This window comes from Parasteatoda tepidariorum, chromosome 10, assembly GCF_982258835.1.
Source record: "Parasteatoda tepidariorum strain Cologne lab strain chromosome 10, Ptep-v5.0, whole genome shotgun sequence".
Classification (NCBI taxonomy): domain Eukaryota; kingdom Metazoa; phylum Arthropoda; class Arachnida; order Araneae; family Theridiidae; genus Parasteatoda; species Parasteatoda tepidariorum.
Window position 1 is genome coordinate 103,714,115 of NC_141764.1, and position 22,964 is coordinate 103,737,078.

The 22,964-nt window shown below is 29.2% G+C and overlaps 1 protein-coding gene across 1 annotated transcript in view; it reads right to left on the reverse strand.

Moving 5' to 3' along the window:
- The window catches only part of LOC107442140 (solute carrier organic anion transporter family member 2A1), a 46,664-nt gene continuing 23,700 nt past the window's right edge, over positions 1–22,964 (reverse strand). Inside the window, exons 7-9 of the mRNA XM_016055612.4 lie at positions 3,610–3,767; positions 2,502–2,566; positions 1–323 (exon numbers count right to left, since the gene is read on the reverse strand). Of these exons, the coding sequence (XP_015911098.3) occupies positions 64–323; positions 2,502–2,566; positions 3,610–3,767 (483 nt within the window). The 3' untranslated portion in view covers positions 1–63. The remainder of the gene's footprint in view (positions 324–2,501; positions 2,567–3,609; positions 3,768–22,964) is intronic.

The window sequence follows — 22,964 nt, forward strand, 5'->3', positions numbered from 1 at the left end:
ACAAATCCAAAACATTTATTGTTTTCATCTTTTAATTAAATAAAAATATGAAATTCCCAAGGTTTAAGTTTTTCCCTGCCGTGAATTTTCAGTCTCGTCCTCTTCATCTTTATACAAATCTTTAATTCTGTCGACTAAAAAGAAAATGGCGACCAAGTTTAGTGTCGAGAGAGCACAAAAGAAAGCAGATCCTCCATGCATCAGGTAATTGAACTTCTGGATATCATAGAACCAACAATTTCCTGTTTCGCCACAACTTTTTTCCCACACTAAACAGGCGGAATCCACCAGGGCACCGTACAGTACGGGAAAAGGGATAAAAGCTGTCAAAAAGAAAAGAAAATATCATTTCATGGATTAGAATTAAATGGAGAGAAAGTTAGCCGAGACAACATGAGCAGAAAAACATTAAGTGCTAGATAATATTACGTTGTTGAGACAATGAAATGGTATTGGAAACTATGTCTGATGTAAAAACAAAAGTGAGGAGGAAATGAGGAAAATTCTAACACATGGCTGACTCCTTCCTCAATCTCATGATATCCGTATACACTTGTGAAAATGCATTTTTTTTTTAAATAAAAAGCCTGCTTGCGATTACTTTACGGTAGAACAGTTAAACACGGACTAATACTGCGCAACCTCGGTCCCTTTGAAAAGTGGTTGCCCATTCACAGCCAGTGAAGTACTTTGTACAACTAAATAAGATTCTTTTCACAACACTTAAATATTTACTTTATTTTCTTCATATAAAGAGATAACAGTCGGCAAAGAATTCTGTTAGGTTGAGTATTGAGTATAGTAAAGTGCGGCGTGCTCTCTGCTTTCGCTTATAGCACTGCGTTTTTCTGTTAGGTTAAAAAACATTTCGCTAAAAAAGAACGAATTGGGCATACTATAGCCTGCGTCACAGGTTGTGTTATTCCTACTAAATTTAACCCATGAACGGCATTTTCTGCGAGCCTAACTTCAAGCCACAAATAAACAAACGAAGTGCTTGATCGTTCAAGTAGCTGCTCGCCAGATTTTATTGCATTATAAAGAAAAGTAATTGATATTCGATTTTTGATTAAAAATTGAATTATGTGGATAGTGGCATTTATGTGGATAGTGGCATAGAATTTAGCATTGCGTCATGGTAAATGTTATTCCTACTAAGTGGAAGTAGTTGTGTTTTTTTATATTACACCCAATTATAAAAGAAATAATAATAAACAACTTAAAAAATAAGAATGCTGTTGACAGCCATAGAATTTATTGAACGTTAACTTAGAAATGACAAACAAAACGATGTTAACAAAATGACGTAGAAAGCGCAACTAGATCAAAATTATGATACCTGAGCGCTTGACGTAACAGTCAGCATTGCTTGAATTCGATTATCTACTGGGAATCGTGTCTTTACGATCAGTCCATTTTAGAACTAACTAAGATAAATTAGACTTGTTCGAAGCAACTTCGATGAGTTAGGAAGCAAGTACAAATTGGACTAGCCTGGAACATCTAAAATAATTTGGACCAGGTTGAAACATTTCGAATGGATGGGTCCAATTGGGTGTTACTCGGATGGTTTGGAACAAGTTAGAGCAGCTGCGTGAATTGGACCAAATTGGAATAGCTGAAATGGATCAGACAAAGTTTAACAGACTGAGCTTGATTGGAGCAATTTAGTGCAGCAAGGAGTGAGGGAATCAGACCAGGATAGCAGCAATCCCATCAATGACGTTTCCCTTAATCAGGAAAATAATCACTAACCCTTGACGAAAAAAAATTTCAGTGAGTAGAAAATAAGGAATTAAAGAAATTATAAAATACGCGAATCAATGCCAGAAAAATGAAAAAACGTTAGTAAAAAGTTTTGTCTCCTAATAAATGATGTTATTTTATTCAGAAATTAGCTTAGTGTACTGAAATCTCAAAATTTCTGAATACCTTGTTAGGGATGCAATATTGCCCAGACATCTTTTTTGAATATTATTGAAAATAATAAATGTGCCTCTTATTAATCTGTAAATAAATGACATTATCTACTTCACCAATTTTATTTTAGATATAAATCCGAAATATTAATATCACATACTATTAAGAAAGTGACAAAGCAGTTCTCGCATTAGGCACGAATGAAGATGGGTGGAATGCCTTCCTCATTTGTCGTTTAAAAGGATTCTTTTTTTTTAATGAATAACTCGTTTTTATAAATTCTTATCGATATAATTAAATTAAGTAACATTTAGATCTTATGAAATTTTATCGATTTTCTTTCTTTCCCTTCTTCTTTGGGACCGTTTTCCGGACCGTCTGACCTCTTGGCTATTTTTGTCAAAATTTGCGGGTATCCGCAAATCGATATTTTTCCTGGTTAGATATTTACTTTCCGGGAGAAAAAAAAGCTATATGCTCGATGTTATAGCGAGCAGTGTAATTTTCGAGCTCTGGTGTACTGTTAATGTATTAAAATGAATCTGGAATACATAGATAGATTACATAGATAACCTTCTTACCAACAGTGGAGAGGACTGTTTCAAAAACACCCAAAGCAATATTTTTATCTTCTGGTTTAATAGATCTGAAAGATAGACAATTATTTTAGAATTGACCATTATTTTCATTTACATTTTTTAAGCTTTCATTCGTCATTATTCTAGTGGAAGAGCTTCATTACGTGAGTGCTCGAGACCTAGCAATCGCTGAATACTATTCGCGCAATATGGATCAAGTCGTGACGAGTTTTAACACATTATAGTATAGTACACAATCCAAGTGCTATTACTTTGTCCAAACCAAAATGTAGTCATAAATTTTTTATTCCATATATATACTATAGCTGAATACCCTTTCTTCGTGCTAGGTGATAAAATGTTAATATTCAATGCTGCACAACACTGCGAAATCATATACAAAATTGAAAGGCATACACCAACACTATGAATGAAGCTAAAGCAATCATTTTTATTATTATTTGTATTACTTTTTACCACCCGGTGGCTATACGTTATAAGATTGAACAAAACAGGGTTTTTTGTAGTTCAACCCAAAAGAATAAATATTAACTGTATTCAATATCATTTCGCAGGATGCTATTGCTTGAAGGTCGAAAGTTACCACAATCAACCCAATTTGTCATGTACTTATTCCTTTAGAATTGCTCAAAAAAATCTCTTTCCAGAATATTTATGTTAAGGACTTCAAGTATTGATGCAGTTTTAAAAAGCGTCAAGTAGATCAAAATAATAAATCGTACCAACATGATACTTAGTACCTATGAATACTGAACCTTAATACCAGGAGTGCCAAAATAAATAGAGCATCATTGGCGTACACAATAATGTGATGATTTTATATGTTTCTCCTGAACGATTTAGTACTATTTCGCACATTGTATTTGTTATTTAGTACATTGATTTGACTTATCAGTTATAATTTTTTTTTTATTTCAATTACCATCAGATCTTATGTAGCTCCAACCAATGTTAAAAAAAAAAACTTATTTGAAACAATTAAGATCCTTACAAGTAGCATAAAATAATCAGCGATGCTTTAAAGTTAGTATAGTTTGTCAGTAACTCTGACTGTTTTTGAAAAATACTAATATAAATGATTTAGTCTTACCTGAGCATAATCATTGTGTATGCCACTCTCAATATATTCACAATAAACTGTAGAACTGGAAGAGTAACGATGTATGCAAGAGCTTGAGACCAACAATTTTCAGAACTGCACATACCCTTCGTTACAACTTCTGAGATGCAACTGCAGTTGTAAAATGACTGAAAATATCACATAATACTTTATAATAGAAGAAACATACATAGAGTAGGAAATACATTCAAGCGAAATGCTTAAATATTTTATTATTGTTATTTTTTTAGAAAAAATAAAGTCATTTATTATCGTTAATCACCACATGCAGTTGACACTCGATATAACAAAACAGGTGGTCGACCGCATTGAATCGAGAGGTATTGTGAGTGCTCCTAACCAAAAGATACTAGACTATATTTGACAAAACAATACTATGATTTCATAATAGTTTGGGGACAGTATGCTTGATAACAACTAAACTTGTTTTTTACTTATTTATTATTTTACATTAATGTAAAAATACCAAGGATAATACGTTCTAAGGCTAGATAGTGAGGCAAAAAAATATTGTCAGTTTTGATTTTTAGGATCGAATTTTTTCGTTGTAAGTGTCAAACTTATTACATTGAATAATGAGTGCCAGTGTGGAAAAAGATTATCAGAAGCCACTCTGGCGAGCATCATTGAACTATGTCAACTGAGCCACAATTTCTAACTCATTAATATCCAATTGCAACAGTCATCGAAAATGCTTGTAGCTAACACCTACACTTCTTTCTGTAGTATAACTCTCTGCCTTTGTCTTGAATGCAATATGTTTTAAAATATATTTCTTGGTTACTTACCCCTTCAGATAGTTATTTCGATCTTTAGTAGTTTTCTTTTTTAGAAATACATTCTAGAGTGTTAAATTAAGTATGAATCCGGAAAATTAATTAAGTTAAAAATTCAGATGTAAAAATGTACTTTCTCTGATTAAACATACTTGCACTGCTGTAAGAACTGAAGAGCAGACTGGATCGATTATCTCTAGAACTACTGGAGCGATTTTAATGAAATTTGATATGTATACATACATCGATGATACAAAACAAAACAAGTAACCATTTAACAATTGTAATACACAAGCATGATCTCGCTGGAGTCGTTAGGTATGAAGCAGCAGTTGCAGAATAGCCGTTTCAGGGTTAATAGGAGGTAGGGTCCCCTCTTACAGATAGTATATAGATCCTGCAGCGGGATTTCATACTTGAAATAAGGCAGTTTATCATTTCTCGTCCTGAATCGTCCTGTGGCAATTTCGTACCTTCCGATTCCAACGAGTGTTGCGTACGATCATACTCTTGTATTATAATTGTTGAATGGTTATTTGCTTTGTATTGTATCACTGCATGTACACAGAAAATTTCATTAAAATCGGTCCAGTAGTTCTACAAATAATTGACAAAGTCTGCAAATTCTCTTGATTTCTTACACAAGTGCATTTTTGAAACAGACTTGGTTTCTTGAATCTAGAAGTATGGGGATAAAATATGGTTAGTTAAGAGAGTGGTAGCAAGTTTTGGCTTTCAAATGTAAATTTCTTTTTTTCTTCCTCGCATATTTTGCCATATTTGTCGAAAACTTTTTACATAATGTTATCAGCTTGCTGCTCCCCCTCATATTTTTCTAGTCAAGAGTCAAAATCCGTTGAAAAAAAGACGCATGCCTATTCAAGTACTAGGACTCAATTTTTATGGTGCGAAGACCAAACACTAAATATACTAAATAAAAAGTGCAAACAATATTTTAAGTTACGAAATCAGACTTCAAGACGTATACTTCCTATCTATAAACATTTCTCTTTTTTTTTTTCGATAGATGTTTCAAGTTTGGCGAGAATGTTAAGTTGAATGCTTCGTATTTCACCCTATTTTGAAAACCTTTAAAGCAAAGCGGAAAATCTTCTCTTATTAGATCTGTGAATAAAATTCCTTTATTCACAGATAATTACATGAAAAAAATAATTTTGAGTTAGTTATTTTTTATTATGTTGTTTAATAACAGTCTAAAAAGTTTTGAACTGTAATGTATACAAATTTTTACATCATTTTAAGGAATTTAATTTTAAATAGCAAAAAATTGAAATTTGAACGAAATCAGTTGAGTAGTTCTTGGGTAATTAAATTTTAAATGTACGACATTTTTAACTATACAACATTTCGAGGCATTGATATAATGAGAGTGAAAATGTTTTTGAAAAGCTGTCGTGAAACGTAACTTTCCTTTTCAATAGATCCTCTCATTAAAAGATTAAAATCTGACTTGGCACCTCATATTGCAGAATATGAGTATTTTAGCAATAAAATGTGTTGACTTGAAAAATATACCCATAACATTTAAACTTGTTCTTCGGAAAAATTATTACCCAAGTTTTTTTTTCTTCTTAGAAAACTTTGTTATGTCATCATAAATGACACCGGAAAACTCCCTTATTCTCCCCTGTATGCTTCCCAATAAGAAACAGAGGGAGGCTTGATTGTGAGAATCAAATTTCTTCTAGACAGATAAGTGAGCACTTTTCATGCTGAACGAGACGACAAGACTGAAGCAGTGCAGAAGTTAAGTGTTAATTTGTAGCTATTTACGCATCACACTTTTTTCTTTCTTTTTTTTCTAAGCAAGTTGTTTACTGTGTAATTTTCTACGACGACTTGCATCAGGCTATACACACAAAGCAATCGAGTGAATTAATTCATAATGGGAGGAGTAGATTGAGGGAGTTTTCTGGTATCATTTTACATCACAAAGCCTTCTGCTAAAAAACTCTTTGGAAATCATTTTTTCTAAAGAAACTCTTTTTCTATTTAGTTGAAAGAAAATAAAAATATTTTGACTGAGCGTAGAGTTTTTCTTTCCATAAATTTTAAACATGAATGTTAAAGGAAATAAAAATAGTTCTTGTCATTACTCATTAGAATGCAGAAATAAATAAAATGAATTTATTATAAAAATTGCACCCTCTTAGATCTTTTTCTTTCTTTCCAAAGGATGTCTAAATTAGTAGAATGTGATATAAATGTGAAAAGGAATTATATATATATATATATATATATATATATATATATATATATATATATATATATATATATATATATATATATATATATATATATATATATATATATATATATATATATATATATATATATATGTATGTATATATATATATATATATATATATATATATATATATATGTATATATATATATATATATATATATATATATATATATATATATATATACATATATATATATATAAATATTTATAAAAAAAGATGAAACAAAGGAAAATTATAGACATATGCAAAAGAGGGGGGAACAATAATTAATGAAAAAAATAACAAATAACTGATTTAAAAAAAAAAAAAGGATTAAATTTTTTGAAAAAAATCGGAAAATGAAAGAGTTAATCTTTTCATCAGCCCACACGATTATATCCGCAAAAAAGAGTGCTTTCTGATATTATATCAATATTGCCAAAGCAAAATATATTAATACAATAGTGTAAGGAGCACTCAAAAAAATTTTTTTACAAAAATTACAACAAATAAAATAGAACACAATAAGTAAAAATAACACGTAAAAACGCAAAATAAAATAAAAGAAAAAGAAAAAACAGTATAAAACAAGACAGAAACTATAAAGCGAGTGGCGAAATCAGATGTACTTACATGAACGGGAAATTTTTCAAGAATGATTTAAAAATATTTTCTCAACAAGATTGCCGGATTACAAAATATGAAAACAAAGGCGCAAATTGAGTGTAACTAGAAGAATTTAAAGTGCCGTTCTTACTGCATTGCTGAAGGGATTTGTTATGCTGTGCATTGATTTGTTAGTTACCTAGGATGGCCCCGAAATGGATGCGCGCAAGGTAATATTATACTGGATAATTTAAAAAGTTGACCATAAATAATATTAGAAAATAAATATTTATTTAAGAAAAAATATATAATAGAAAAGAGAAACATAAATTGCCTGTTTTGCAAATAATTTTAGCCGCGGATTTTTGCCCGAATAGGATCTGCACATGAAAAAATTATATAAATTATAAAACCAAAAAAAATTTTAGTAGAAAATTTTAACACGGATTTGCCCGAAATGGATTTGCGCATGGAAAGATCATAAAAATTAACAAAGAAGAATTATTTCAGTAGAAAATTTTAGCCACGGATTTGCCCGAAATGGATTTGCACATGGAAAAATTGTATAAATTAATAAACAAATTTTTAGTAAATAATTTTACCCACGGATTTGCCCGAAATGGATTTGCACATGGAAAAATTATAAAAATTAACAAAGAAAAAATTTTTAGTAGATAATTTTAGCCACGGATAGGCCCGAAATGTATTTGCACATAGAAAAATTATATAATTTAACGAAGGAAATTTTTTAGTGAAGGAATTTTTTAGTAAATAATTTTGACCACGGATTTGCCCGAAATGGATTTGTGCATGGAAAAATTATGCATATTACAAAAAAATTATTTAGTAAATAATTTTGGCAACGGATTTACCCGAAATGGATTTGCACATGGGAAAATTATATAAATTAGCAAAGAAAATATTTAGTAAATATATCCACAAAAATATACGATTAATTCAATGATTTTATATAAAATTTTATTACTTTAGATGGGTATCCATTGTTTTTTATCAAATTTGGAAAGAATTTATTGATTTTTTTTTGGATAAATAAATATTGCCGCATATTCTTTTAATTCTGTTCACTTCATTAAAAGTGGTATTTAAATAGATGCTCCTAGAAACATTAGAATTCCAAGTAATTAGTTTATTAATATTAAAATTAAAATCTTCTCTTTTATCGTACAACGCAGATATTTTCAACTTTTATAATACCCAAATCCAAAAAATTGAAATTAATATTATCATCATGATTACGCAACAAAATTAATTCCTCAGGGTAATTATCATTTAATAAAATAGTATAATCTTGAAAATTAAAGATAATTAAGTCATCAATATATCTAAAAACAAATTTAATACTAAGAGTATAATTTTTCTCATAATAATATATATATATATATATTCTAATTGTCAACTAAAGTTTCAATCTTATCATTACACGTTACTTTCACGTGTTGCTCTCGATTTAGCAAAAGAAAATTGCTTAATATTATCTTGTTATCCGTGAGTAAACATTGTTATCATAATACTTTACTCCGAGAGACTGCTCTTCAGACAACAAGAAAAAATGCAATAGCAATACAGGACGCTTGTTTATCAAATACTTTAATATAAAAGTAAATTTAATATACACATGGGAAATATGTTAAACAAATTACTGATCTCTTTTTGTGAGTTTATTAGCTAAGGTTTTCATTTAATGAATTACAGACAGACTCCGGTTCCTCAATGAGTCCGGACAAACAGTTTTATCTTTTAAAGTGGGGGTTTACGTCATATCGAGGTTTAAAAATATTAAAAAAGATACGCATTTATCATATTAAACAGACGTAAAATGCAATGTCACAAAAATATCTATAAAAAGCATTTTAAATATTATGCAAGAAGTATTTTAGCACTTATTGAACTCCCCTTGTCACCAAAAATAAGCAAATGACGAGAACTCTCTCATGCTTTTAAATAGCACAAACACAACCTCCATCTTTTTCAAAACCTATAACAAAGTTTTAATTTTGACTTTTATAGTAATGGAATATAGCTTTTTGCTTAAATTATAGGATTAAATTTAAATAAAACATGTCACTTTGCATAATAAAAGATGTACGTTTAAATTCACTTCATAAAATCTGAAACTCCTTCACGAATGATTTTTCAAACTTTTTCTATCCCCAAATGTAATTTTTAAGAAATATTTGAAATTTTTCCAAGTGTATTTCTTTATGATTTTCTTGTACTTAAATTTTCTTGTAAACAAATTGCAACACTAAATTGAATTTTCATCTCTTACGTCAGGACAGCTCATACACCCTCCTGCCACTTTGCCTGCAAAAACACAAGCATACGAAAAACTTTCTCCCTCTTTAAGTGCTTACGTTGTTTAGAACGGAAGATAAAGCCCTTTTGGGTTTTTTTTATTGGAGAAGGTGACTTTGAATTTTTTTTTAATGTGAAAGTGTGAAACTTAAACTAATCAAGAAAATAAATTCTCTTTTGTGTCGCCATATACTTACCTAAATGCGTTGAACTGCCTGAAAGAAAAATTTTAAATAAAGTCATAAAAGATATGTTTCTGAAGTAATTTATTGTTCGCTTAATAGATTTTTCTCTTTTACTTTTATTTTAATTGGGGATAATAAATCGAAATCCGGTATAACGGGGATATGCGTAACTCATTTCAGCTAAAATGGTGTAAAAAGTTTATTGCATACAACGTATCCTTAAAGCACCCAGAATCTTCGATATGTTTTTCTATAATGAAAAAAACGTAAGAGCCTCAGCGGCTGTTTCATTTAACGTTACATTTGATTTTATGTCGCAAAAACTATGAGACTTAGAAACTACGAAACTGAGGAGCAATTGAAACAATCGGTAATTAGTTTGAGAATTATTAACTGTAAACTTTTAGGGAATATATCGGCCGCTCTATAGACCTCGGGAATGCAGCTTCAGAGGAGAAATTTGATGTATTGAAATGGCAGTTTTATTTATTTATGAACTTGCACCGTGTCAGCACTGTGGTCGGTGCGAGCCGGGTGCGGAATTCGAATCAACCAGCCACTGACGTGATTCGAACCCGGTTCACATCATTGGCGAGCGAGTGCTTTATATCCTGAGCCGAACCCTCCATTACATAATGCTCCTTACGTTACAACGGCCCACATAATAATTCCATTTGGCTATCCCATAGACGCAACGTTATGTTGTAGCCATTTATAGCCGCAATAAACCGGTTTTGTCTAAAATAGCAACCAAAATTTTGTTTCTTTTTTATAATTCGTTTAAGTATCTAACATTCGTGAATTTTCAGTTTTCATTTCAAAATCGTTTCATTGACGGTGATTCATTCGATTCAAAAAAATGTTTCAATGAGGTTATTAAAGCTTCTATTTAATTAAATGTTTCTGTTCCATAAAGGTTTCAAGATATGAAATGTCATTCATCTTGAATGAAAGAAGACTCTGAAAAGATTCTAGAGGGTCGCATGTATGTCATTGAAATATGAATTGCTGTATATCCGATCATCTCCTTCTTTTTATCCTTCTTTTCAATGGATACAATCAATCATACTTTTCTTTGGAAATATTCTCTACTTTATCTGTTGACCAGCCCTTTTGCTGCCCCATTGCATTTATCTGGACACACGTTAGTTATCGAAAATGGTTGCCTCTAACCATTTTAATATTGAAAACGTATTTCTTACCTTTATTGTAGCAATCGACGCTCCATATAACGAACCCCGCGTTACAAACGTTAATGGTGTCACGTTGTTTACGCAAAGCAGTTTCAGTTGAATACCGCATGTCTAGCAAGCTCAAAAATGTAAGAAAAATAAAAGTAAAAAAGAACGAAATTCAATATGAGATATTTAATCTCTAAAATAAGCCACCTATTACCCTCCCAAATGCAGTAAGTGTTGTTGTCGGTCGCTCTAATGCAGCGGTTCTTAACCTATGGGTCGCGACCCAAAATTGGGTCGCGAAGCATATTTCTTGGGTCGCGCTGAGTCGAACCAAAAAAGTTAGTAATACACCAAATAATAAGTAATACCAACACCTCCTAGAAGAAGTCATTGTGGCTTACTCAGCCTAATTTTGACTTTTTTTTGGGTCGCGACATGAACATATTTCTCAAATTTGGGTCGTGGCTTAAAAAGGTTAAGAACCACTGCTCTAATGTACTGAATGGTTTATTTTGGTCGTCATAATGGAATTTGGAACAAAATTGCGTTTACGGAATAGCAAACGGGACTATATATGAATCGATCGTTATGATCGATGGGTCGCGGTAATGGGAGGTTGTAATAAAGAGCGTAGGCTGATTATTAAACAGTTCTTTTTTTAAAAAAGAAAAAAAAGTTACATTATTATAGATTATTCTGTTAGTTTCCTGATTGCATCAGGAAGTAAATTTTTACGGTATTTTCTTCCCTCACAATGTAATGAATTATAACGATCATTTCCCCTGTGATGATAGGAACTGTTATAAATAGCATCGACTGTTACAAGCAACCAACTATAAGTTTTCCAAACCAAAATATTAAATATGTTATGAAAACAATTAGCATTTTCCCCCGTCTGCCTTCTTCTTCTAAAAACGCACATACAAATTCTCCCAAGAAAATGAAAGAAGCAGGGAATCTGAATAAAAATGAATTACTTAAAGTAAAATATTTATTTGAAATATTTAGTTGTGGAATTCTTATTTCAACAACAATATTAATCCGAGCAACATGGAAATAAAGTATTTTACTCGGATGTCATTCAAGTTTCAGTGGATGAAGTCAATTGGCAAAAGTAGCAATTCAATTGAAATTTCGCTCCCTTCTAATGAAGTTGAATTTAGTTTTTATGATTCGCAAGAGTTAGACTTAAAATATTTAGTAATTCGAACTCGATACATATCAATCTTAGCAAAGGTTGAACTAAATGAACAAATTAACTGTCGCGACTGTCTTATTATAGTAAAATGGCTTCAGTTAGGCAATGACCTATGTGTAAACAATAAAGTTCTCTGATTCTAGTTACGTCTGGAGCAATGAATGAAATAATCGATCGCACTATTTTAAAATCATATTGTGGTTGCTATTGTATAATGTATTTATGTAATAATTTTTTGCAACTATTTCATTACAATTACAACAAAACGGTTTTTATTTTTTTTAAAAAAATAAGGCAAAAATAGATTTACAGGTAGATATATATATATATATATATATATATATATATATATATATATATATATATATATATATATATATATATATATATATATATATATATATATATATTTATGATTCATGCATATTGAAACTATTACAGAATACAGATTATTACGTGACATTATATTATCAGAAAACAGCTATAATAGAATAAAATACAAGAAGGAAATTGAAAAACATTTACTGTGGTCTTTTTACAAAAAATTATAGTAATTATAGTAAACTACAGTTATAGTAAATAGTAAACTACAGTTATAGTAAATAGTAAACTACAGTTATAGTAAATAGTAAACTACAGTTATAGTAATTATAGTAAACTACAGTTATAGTAAATAGTAAACTACAGTAAATCATAGCAAACTTTTTAAACTCTAAGATTTTGTAGTTTTTCGAAACAAGTTTCGTTACTAATTAACTTAATTTTATGAAAAGAAAATACCCTATAGAACGTTAATAATATGAATAAGTGGGACCCATTCTAAAAAGTGAAATACAAATTTATTATTACTTATTTATTAATTTTTGATGTACAAGCAAAACGTAGTGAATCGAAATTATAGAGCATTAAAAAGGTTTTTGAACCAGTTGCGTAAGGAAAGAATACATTTTAAATTGCAAACACAAGAAGCAGAAATGTAAAAATACTAAATATTAAAAAAAAATCCACGAGGTAATGATGAAACAACTTTATATTTACATACATTTTTATAAACCTGTTAAGATTTTGTTATGACGAGCTTAAAACGTGATGTAAAATCAACTTTTAACTAAAATGCCTTATTATGCCATTTTTAGTCTTAGTCGTCGTATGGCAGAAGAATGTAGAATAGATTGATTAAACACTAAAAAAAAGGAAGAAGATTTCGATAAATAGATTTTTATTGAGAAAAAGAATGAAAGCGAATTATAAATTTAATTATTGAGTGACAGATTATGTCTATTTTAGCATGACAATCCAGTGTTTAAATCATTTTTAATATTTTTTTTAATTATTGATTACTTATTTTTATCACTGATATACTGATATTTCTTGAAACTTTGTGGTCTTGATTTTTTTGTTAAAAAATTATTCTTTACCTATCTTGATTAACTTGTTTTGTTATTCATAAAGGTTTTTATGATAAAGAAAAAGATACATTTTAGACAGGGTAGAAATAGAAATTATTTTTACCTACGGGGTGGGCTTTTTGCTACAATCGATAACATAAGAGGAATATAGAAGGAGGGCGAAAGAAAATTGACTGACAAGTTTCAAAAGAAATACAATAGACAATTCATATCTGCACAACCCTTCATTCCAATACTTGTTATACTCACCCCCTAACCAATAGGGGGCTTACAGCAACATGTCCCCCCCCTCTGACTGGTTAAGTTCTGTTCTAACCAATCGGCTTTAGTCTAGAAAACTCATAGCTAACTGCAAAGGGTATGTACGATAAGAAGGGTCCATCCGTGTAGATAAGGTCAGCAAAACATTCACCTGTCAGCAGTTATCCCTGATATCGAAGCTCTAAAAACGGATCTTTCACAAAATCAAAATTTTCAAAATGGATTTTCGATTGAGATCTCATTTCGTGTGTTTCATGACCGTCCTGTGCGTTTTCTTGATGTGTTGGGTGTTTTATGATACGATGCACGAGACAGACATAGAAAAGGCCACGTGTGAATGCGTATGCATTGATCCTACGCAAGTCAAAGAACACTTACACTACAGGTCAGTGTATAGTGGTTACAGGACGGGTGAGACCTGTAACTGTGAGGATTTTCTTCTGCCTGCATTGAAAGAACAACTGATGCCATTGACGGATTCCAATTCCACGTGCCAATATTGTGATTGCGGTGATGTGCGACAAACAGACTGTGAACCAAACGGTCAAGTGAACCTCCGGTGCATGCTACAAATAATAACCGTCACGACCCTCTTGGTCAGCTGTTTCATGTGGATGGACATAGGATTTCAGACGATCAGCGACAATCCACATTCATTTTCCATTCGTAGAATCAACACGGCGACGATGCCTTCTTCTTTTGTAGAACGACTCAATTTAGTCATGCATCGAAGAAATGTCAGGAGTGGGTACGAATCTTTGATTGACCAAGCAAACGATATTTATGAACTTTAGAGACATTTATTCTATCTTATTCACGATAATATTGACAGAGTGATATCGGTAAGGTGCTATGGTTGTGATTCTATGTTCATTTTATTTTAAATAAATAGTAAGTTAAATATGTCAGATTTTATCTTTTATTTGCTTATTTTTTTTATTTGGATTGAAATATTTAAGAACTCAAATTATTTTTTTTATGTATTCATTAGGATTTCCCCATTTATTTCATCACTGAGATTTAATTAAATCTCTTATATCAGAGATATATATAATTTATTAATATGTGTTGTTGCGTCGGCAGAACTTCTGAAATTATAAATATATCTAAAATAATTCTTAAAGGGCAAGTAAGCTTGAAAAAATGTGTAGGTTTTAACAAATTATATTAATAACTAATCTTATGTTTTTAGTTTGTGTACTGTTTGTGGATGTTCTAAAAGCAAAGCACTCATCTGAATTTGAATCACACAATGTGTGCATTTAAATATTTTAAAAATTTTTTCGCATTTAAAACTTTTTGTTTTATTTTAGGAGTTTCTGAGGCTGCTAATGTCTTACATTAAATAATTTTTAAATATTTACGTTCAGAGTCTTTAATATTTATGTCTGTAATACTTATTCAAAAAGATAAAATAATTCTTTTTCTGCAACATTGTAACAACTATTTTTTGGGCACAAATAATTCTGTTTTTCCATTGTTATTTTTAAACGCTTGATATACTTTACATTAATTAGAATTGCAATGAATTTTAAGACAATATTTAGAGCTTATATTATTTCAAAGACATTAATACAAAGTTATATGAGACTATTAACACAACAGTTCTTCATTTATTTTTTCTTGCTTAGTAATTTGATTCTATAGTTTAAACTGATTTTTTAAATTTTGAATAAACTAGAATATAGAAGCAGGGAGGAAAAAAAAAACTCAGAGCTATTGAAATAAAGATTTAAAAAAAAAGTATTTACTTACGCTCTATCGAAATGAAAATATGATAAAATAGTATAATAGCTAAAGATTTTAACTAACCTTATTTATTACTTTGCAAGTAAACAATTCCCCCCCCCTTGAAAGTGAACCTGCATGAAAACTTAATATTTCATCATTATTTGCATAAATGTCATTATTTAGCAGCATACAATTTGAAACATTAATATCAATAAATTATCAAAATGTGAATTTCTTATTTATTTTATTTATCCTGATTACCCTATACAAATTTTAATTCTAAGGTCATTGAAATATTCAATACAATGTATTGTTTCATTTAAAAGATATTTAAAATTAATAGAATGATAAAGAGGAGTAAGATTAATAAATAGGCTACATAAATACGAACACAGAAAATAGTAAACGTAAGTTTTCCTTCTAATGGTTGGAAAAGAAGTGAATGAAATACCTTTTGATAATTTATTTTAACATAGTGGAACTTCAAAATAGCTGTAGCAACAGCTATAACAATGTATTGCACCATTAAAAAAATTACTTTGAAAGTATTTAAATAAATTTTGAATATTTTTTAAAATATTTTTTTTTTATTAAATATTAAAAAAAATTATAATTTGAAATATTTCAATAATGAATTCAAGCATGCTTCATATATGCAATTCAAATTTTTAGAAAGCATTATCTATTTTTTAAGAAGTGTATACAAGTACAATTTAAGAAACTGTAATACTTTCAACGATTAAGTGGTTCAACAAATTTTAAAAGCTAACATGATATGAGCTTGATAACGGTCTATTTATTTTAAGCATCTTTAAGAAACCTCACGGTGTTTCTAAAATTTACTCGCATTCATTTCTTTTACACAGGTATTTTTATCGAAATTCCTATTCTACGCAAACATTTAAAACCTTCAGTAACACGTGGAACCTTGATAGCACTGTTTGAAAGGGTTAAAAATTAGTGCTGGGTTAAAAAAATTTTTATTTAAAACTCTTGTGAGATTTATAATTTTTGTTTAGTAAGAAAAAAAAAACTTTTGCTCATTTAATCTGCAAATGATTTTTCAATCAGTTATAAAGACAAAATAAAGTTCAAAGCAGCAACAAAATAATTGGAACTCTTGAAATCAATACACAATTCAGTTTAAGCTGGTAGCATTGTTCTAAATTTTTAAAATTCAGAAAGTTTTCAATTCAATTAAAAAAATTGTAAAATACGAAATACTACGAGATATTGTAAAATACGCAAAAAGTAAAGTTAACATTGAGGAATCAAAACTTTGGACCGCTCTCTTGACCAAGGACATTATGTCGTAGATTGCGGCCACCCCCTATATTTCTGGGTTCCAGCAATCCTTATCCTTTGAGAGACAAGGTATGTTTTTTCAGAGAAGGAACATTTTTGTGTCTGATTTTGTCACTTAAAATATAATCTGCTCTAATAATTTAGCGTATTTGATTTTAACCCTTTGAATCATTACGAAATGAGTCCTAGAACGTGAAGATCCAATTATTAGATTAAAAGTTATTAATCCTGGTCTGTTTTTTATTTTGTGCACTGCACACCAAATTTGCAGCTGTTTGGTTTAGAATTTTTGATTTGTATGCATACACACAAAAATATTCTGCTTTATTTCCATATAACTATTGACAAACTGTAATAGAGTACTTAAATTTCGGCATATTGAAATCATTTCGTTCAAATTGTTTCAATTAAAAAAACATTAAATGATTCTTAAGAACTAATATGCATAGTAATAATTATGAAATCATCTTGTTAAACTGAATGTAAAGCCATTTAAAGGTTTTAAATATTTGAATAAGGAAAATTTCTTTTTATTTACATGCATACCATCTAAATGTTATAATAAATGTAATAAAAAAAATTTCTGGTTTAACAGGGTTCTTGCTGTCCTAAAATGTCCTAAAAAAGTGCTAAAATTTCCCCCCAACTTTTTTAGGGCCTAAAAAGTGCTAAAATTTCTTCTGAGTGCTAAAAAAGTGCTAAATATTTTTTATTTTGGCGTTTTGAATTTTTTTTTTTTTTTTTTTTTTTTTTGAGCGGTCGGATTCCTTAAATCGGTTTCCCTAAATCCTTAAATTCTGTTGCCTTCGGCTCTTCTGCTGCCTCCATCTTTTTAGAAGATTCTTGGGCTTTGGGGAAAGAAATTCTTTCTTCTGAGATTTTATGGGCTTTAAAAGTTGTAGAAAGCTACTACTCCTACAATTCTTCCAAAGACACTGGAAAATTATTTAGTACAATGTTTCCAGACAGTTCAATAGCACGTCATTTCGCCTGCAGTGAATCTAAGTGTGCATATCTCTGTCATTTTGGACTTGCACCTCATTTTAGCATGCTACTTCTGAAGTGCATTGATAATGCCAAGTTTTATACATTGCTTTTTGATGAGTCTTTGAACAAAGCGACACAGCAGAAGCAGTTGGATATACATATCCACTTTTGGAACCCAGGTAAGAACATTGTAGAGACGCGATACTTAACATCAGCTTTTCTGGGCCATTCTGCAGCAGATGAACTTTTAGCCTGCTTTTATTCATCAGTCAAAAATATAGACCTGGAGAAATTATTGTAGATTTCTATGGACGGTCCTGCTGTCAATTGGAAGTTTTATAATAATATTCAAGAAGATTTGTTAAAAGAACATGGTGTTCAATGCAATGCAATGGGAAGTTGTGAGTTTCATATTTTAAATAATGCATTCTACAAAGGTGAATCTGAAACAGAATGGCTCATTGGTTCCCATCCTGAGCTCAATCTTCTATCTTTTTAAAGATTCACCCACAAGAAAAAAATTTTTATTAATCGATCAATTGTCTCTCTGACAAAAATCAGTGTAGGTTTTAAAGGTGACAGCTGTTAGCCTCAAAAGTTATTTCTGACCGGGATCATATAAATATAAAGAAAGATTGCAGAAAGTTTATCACCAAAATGTTAGAAACTTTATTGGAGAAATGTCCAATAACCTATTCTGTTGTAAGAAATGTTGCTTGCATCAATCCAAAATTAATGTCAGAAAACAAAAGCAAGTGTGTTCTAAAAATGAGAAACATATTAAATTACTTAAGTCAAAAAAAGAAAATTGAGGAAAAAGATTGTGACGAAATTAAGCCGCAATTTGCATCATGTATAGATTAATTATGTAATTTTTACTTCATGAATCGTTAAACACTTTATTTGTACATTTTTAATATCACATATAGATAAAGTATGTTATTTTTACTTTCCATCAAGTGCTAATTTTTTTTTCTTAGTCCTAAAAAAGTGCTAAAAAAGTTCTAATTTTTTTTTGAAATAATTGAGCAAGAACCCTGTTTAAAAATAAAGACATTCAAAATATTCCAATTTTTTTAATTAATTATAATTAATATTAAAAATTGCTCTGCAATTTATTAAAATGATTTAAAAGCTTTTGCGTTGTAGTCATAACTTTCACCGTATCATAGATTGAACGGTAAACGAAGTGAAATAATTGCATCTAGCAATATACATACATATATATTGCTAGATGCAATTATTATATATATATATAGCCGGATTAGAGAAATATTGTACATCTGAAAAAAATATCAAAATTAGAACTCATTAATTCGGTAATTTCTTGCATTTGCAGCTGCAAGTAAATAGAACTCATAAAATAAGTTCAAAATGTAGAGAAAACATGGAAAAAATTACAGAACAATGAAAAATGGGGAAAAGAAAAAGTAATCATAAAAATCCGAAAAAAGGGAGAACAAATTTGATAAAAACCAGAAAATAAGAGATATGATCAATTCATCTGCTCTCATGATTATATCCGCAAAAATAATAACATTAAACCAATTAAAGATTTTGTTTTCTCCCTTAAGAATAATGATATATAAAAGCTTCAAGATCTTATTATTAATTTTTCTTTTATTAATTTACACTTGAAAATGCTTTGTTTCGATCTTGTAAGAGCTAGAATGAGTAAAATCTCCCCAAATAAGAAGAAAAATTTAGATAATTTATATTTAGTTAATAACTTTCCAAACCCTATTTTCGATAAGATCGAATTTCATGATATTTTTGCAAATTTTAAAAATTTACTTCCTTCAAAAGATTTTAACACAATTAAAAGCTATAATTATAGCAATTCTCTTGGTAGAACTATATTTAATTATAATGATATTAGCAAAAATTTCGGGAGGATTAATATATCTGATTATGAATGTCACAGTGAAGAAGGGAAATATTTTGATTTTGTTGATAAACATCATAAACATACCTGCATTATTACTGGTAATTTAAATATTATAGAAAACTTACAACTTAGGAATTTATTGATAAAAGGCGCAAAATTTAGACCCATTTACCATACATAACTGAATAAAATTCTAAAATACTTTCTTGATGATCTCAATAATTTTTGTTTAATGATATCAAATAGATTCTCTTTACTTTTAGGCATGCTAACAGAATGGAAATGGGGAGTTTATTATTACTTTAAAAGCTTCGTTTTCAATAACTAAGATAATTTAATAAAATATCCTAAATTTAATAACAGTCCAAAATTTAATAAAATTCCTATAAAATTCAGAACAATCACATGTGGGTCTATCACTTACCTAACTAAACCTGAAACCATTTTCTCTAACTACTTAAATAAAATTATTAACAATATTATAAAACAAGGTTTTTCTTGGATTATCACTAATAATCAACCGATTTTAGAATTCATTAATCATAATAAAATTAATTCTATTGCGACTTTTGATTTCAAGTATCTTTTCAATAGCATTCTCCTTTCTAAACTAAAAGATGTCCTTTTGAATTATTACTATGATTTTATAAATAACATTAAATTGCGATTTTGATTATTGGGAAATTCTAATTAATTTTTGTCTTTTTAATAATTATCTTTACAATGGAAAAAATATTTTTCTTCAAATTGATGGAATACCACAAGGATCCAATTTTTCATCTCTCTTAGCTAACTTATTTTTGCACTATTATGAAAAAATTATACTCTTAATATTAAATTTGTTTTTCGATTTATTGATTATCTTTAATTTTATTATATCTTTTATTTTCTGGATTTTTATTGACTTTTCTTTCGGATTTCTCATCTTTCTGTAATAGAAATCTTATATGTTATGTATGATATGTTAATCTTCAGCAGTATACAGGTATGTTTAGACATCGCTTATTTTTTCTGGATGAATTAAGATTTTTAGTGTATTAGGGTATATATACAGGGTTATTTATAATTCCCTCCGGGCAGGAACAGGAGTATCGCATTGATGTATGCCCTGTGACCAAGAGTTCACACATAGAACACCTGTAATGTATGTAGGTAGAACTTGAATAGTTTGGGAATAATTTCATATGTTTCTTTTTTTCATATTCGTCTTCTTTTTTTTTTTTTACTATAACACTTCGAAACCCCGGAGGGAATTATGAATAACCCTGCTTTATATATATATATATATATATATATATATATATATATATATATATATATATATATATATATATATATATATATATATATATATATATATATATATATATATATATATATATATATATATATATATATATATATATATATATACAAGGAAATAGCATAAAAAGATTACTATACTGAAGATATATATATATATATATATAATATATATATATATATATCTGTGTGTGTGTGTGTGTGTGCATAAAAGCTTTTCGATTAATCTTTTTATGCTATTTCCTTGCTATAAAACAACAACTCCTAATTAATTATTCTAATGGAAATGCTTTCTCACACTTTTAAATTCACATCCTGTCCTCTAATCTATTTTTGGCTAAATTATGCATTAATTAGAAGTAGGATATTTTTCCCCTTAGCTCTTTGTGGGAATCGCGCGACCTATTTGATAAACCAATTACAATTTCTAAGATTTCCCTTTTTTTCCTAAATAGAGACATTTTCGTATTTTTTACGAGATTTTCCCTACCAGAAAGACAGTTCGTCGATAGAGTAAATTTCATTTTTTGCTTGCCACTCAATAAAAAATGATCAAATAAAAATTATTTTGCTTTCATTAAAATCCTGTGTCTGTTTTTCTGCTCGTTCCGACTGCCATCATTTTATGCAATGTGATCAGTAGTTTTTCTTAAATTTAAATTAGTTTAAAATAGTAACTATAAGCTGTTTTGAATATTTCTTCTTTTATTTTACAGGATCTATTTTTTACAAGAAATTCTTTTATTATTTAAGTGTTATTTTCTATTTTGCAGAAGTTATTTTTCGTGGTAGTATAATTTTAAAGGTTTAGTAAAGAATACTATCTATATTCATTCGCCAAATGTTTGGTGATGGACAAGCTTTGAAATTCATTGGTCTTTCCTAACAAAACACTCTTCTTTATCAAATCTAAAAATAACAAAGCACTTTCCTTTGACACATATCTATTGTTATGATCTCTGCCCTACCTTCAGTATAGAACTTCCTGACAGGAATAGGTCTCGATACAGGATATTCATATATCTTACTCATGAACTACATAATTGAAAGATTTTATAAAATTACTTCATAGATTTCTAACTCACTTATATTATCTGTAATGTTTCATACGCCATTTCGAAATTTTAAAAAAAAATCCAAAAATAAGTTGAAGCTTTTAATGAAGAATCTAAACTTCAGCAATCTTTGTAATCTTAGAAATGAAATATATAAAAGCGAATTAATTAAAAAAAAGTTTTTACAAAATGATAAAATCATTAAAATATTGATACAAATAACTACGAATAAATCGTTAATTGATAAAAATCTAATTCTGGTCTCGAAGAAACACATGCTAATCAAGTTCATCCTAAAATAATTTTTTCATTTGGTTAAGTTTAGTTTTTTTCTCTACAGAGGACTTATTTATATTCTTTCAAAGCAAATTTGACATATATTTTCCCAAATTCACATAATCTTTACTTATTTTGATTGCTGATAAGTAACTCATGTTAGCGAAAAATTCCGATTGATTCAACGCAGTAGTACCTAGTTGCGGTGCAATGTTCAAATCAAAAAAGTAAAAAGCAGAATTTTCAATATATATACAATCGTCCCCACTTAAATGCATATCAGATAATCAAATAACCCTCTTATACGAATAAAATTTAACGGAACCAAATCATTATATATGAAACTAATGATAAATTTCTTCGCTTAAACGGATACTTGTTGCTTCTAGTTCTCGCTTAATTGCATAAAGAAGAGGAGAAATTTTTATTTTTAAGAAATGCTTCATCTGCTAGATTGGAATTTCCGTTTTTCAGTTAAGAAAAGAATACAATAGGTGGTCATTTGAATTGGGACTTCCATTTCATTAACAGGTTTCAAACAGGTGTAGGCTTCACACAAGCAGCTTTTGGTTTCCTCAATGAAATAGAAGACACCCCACA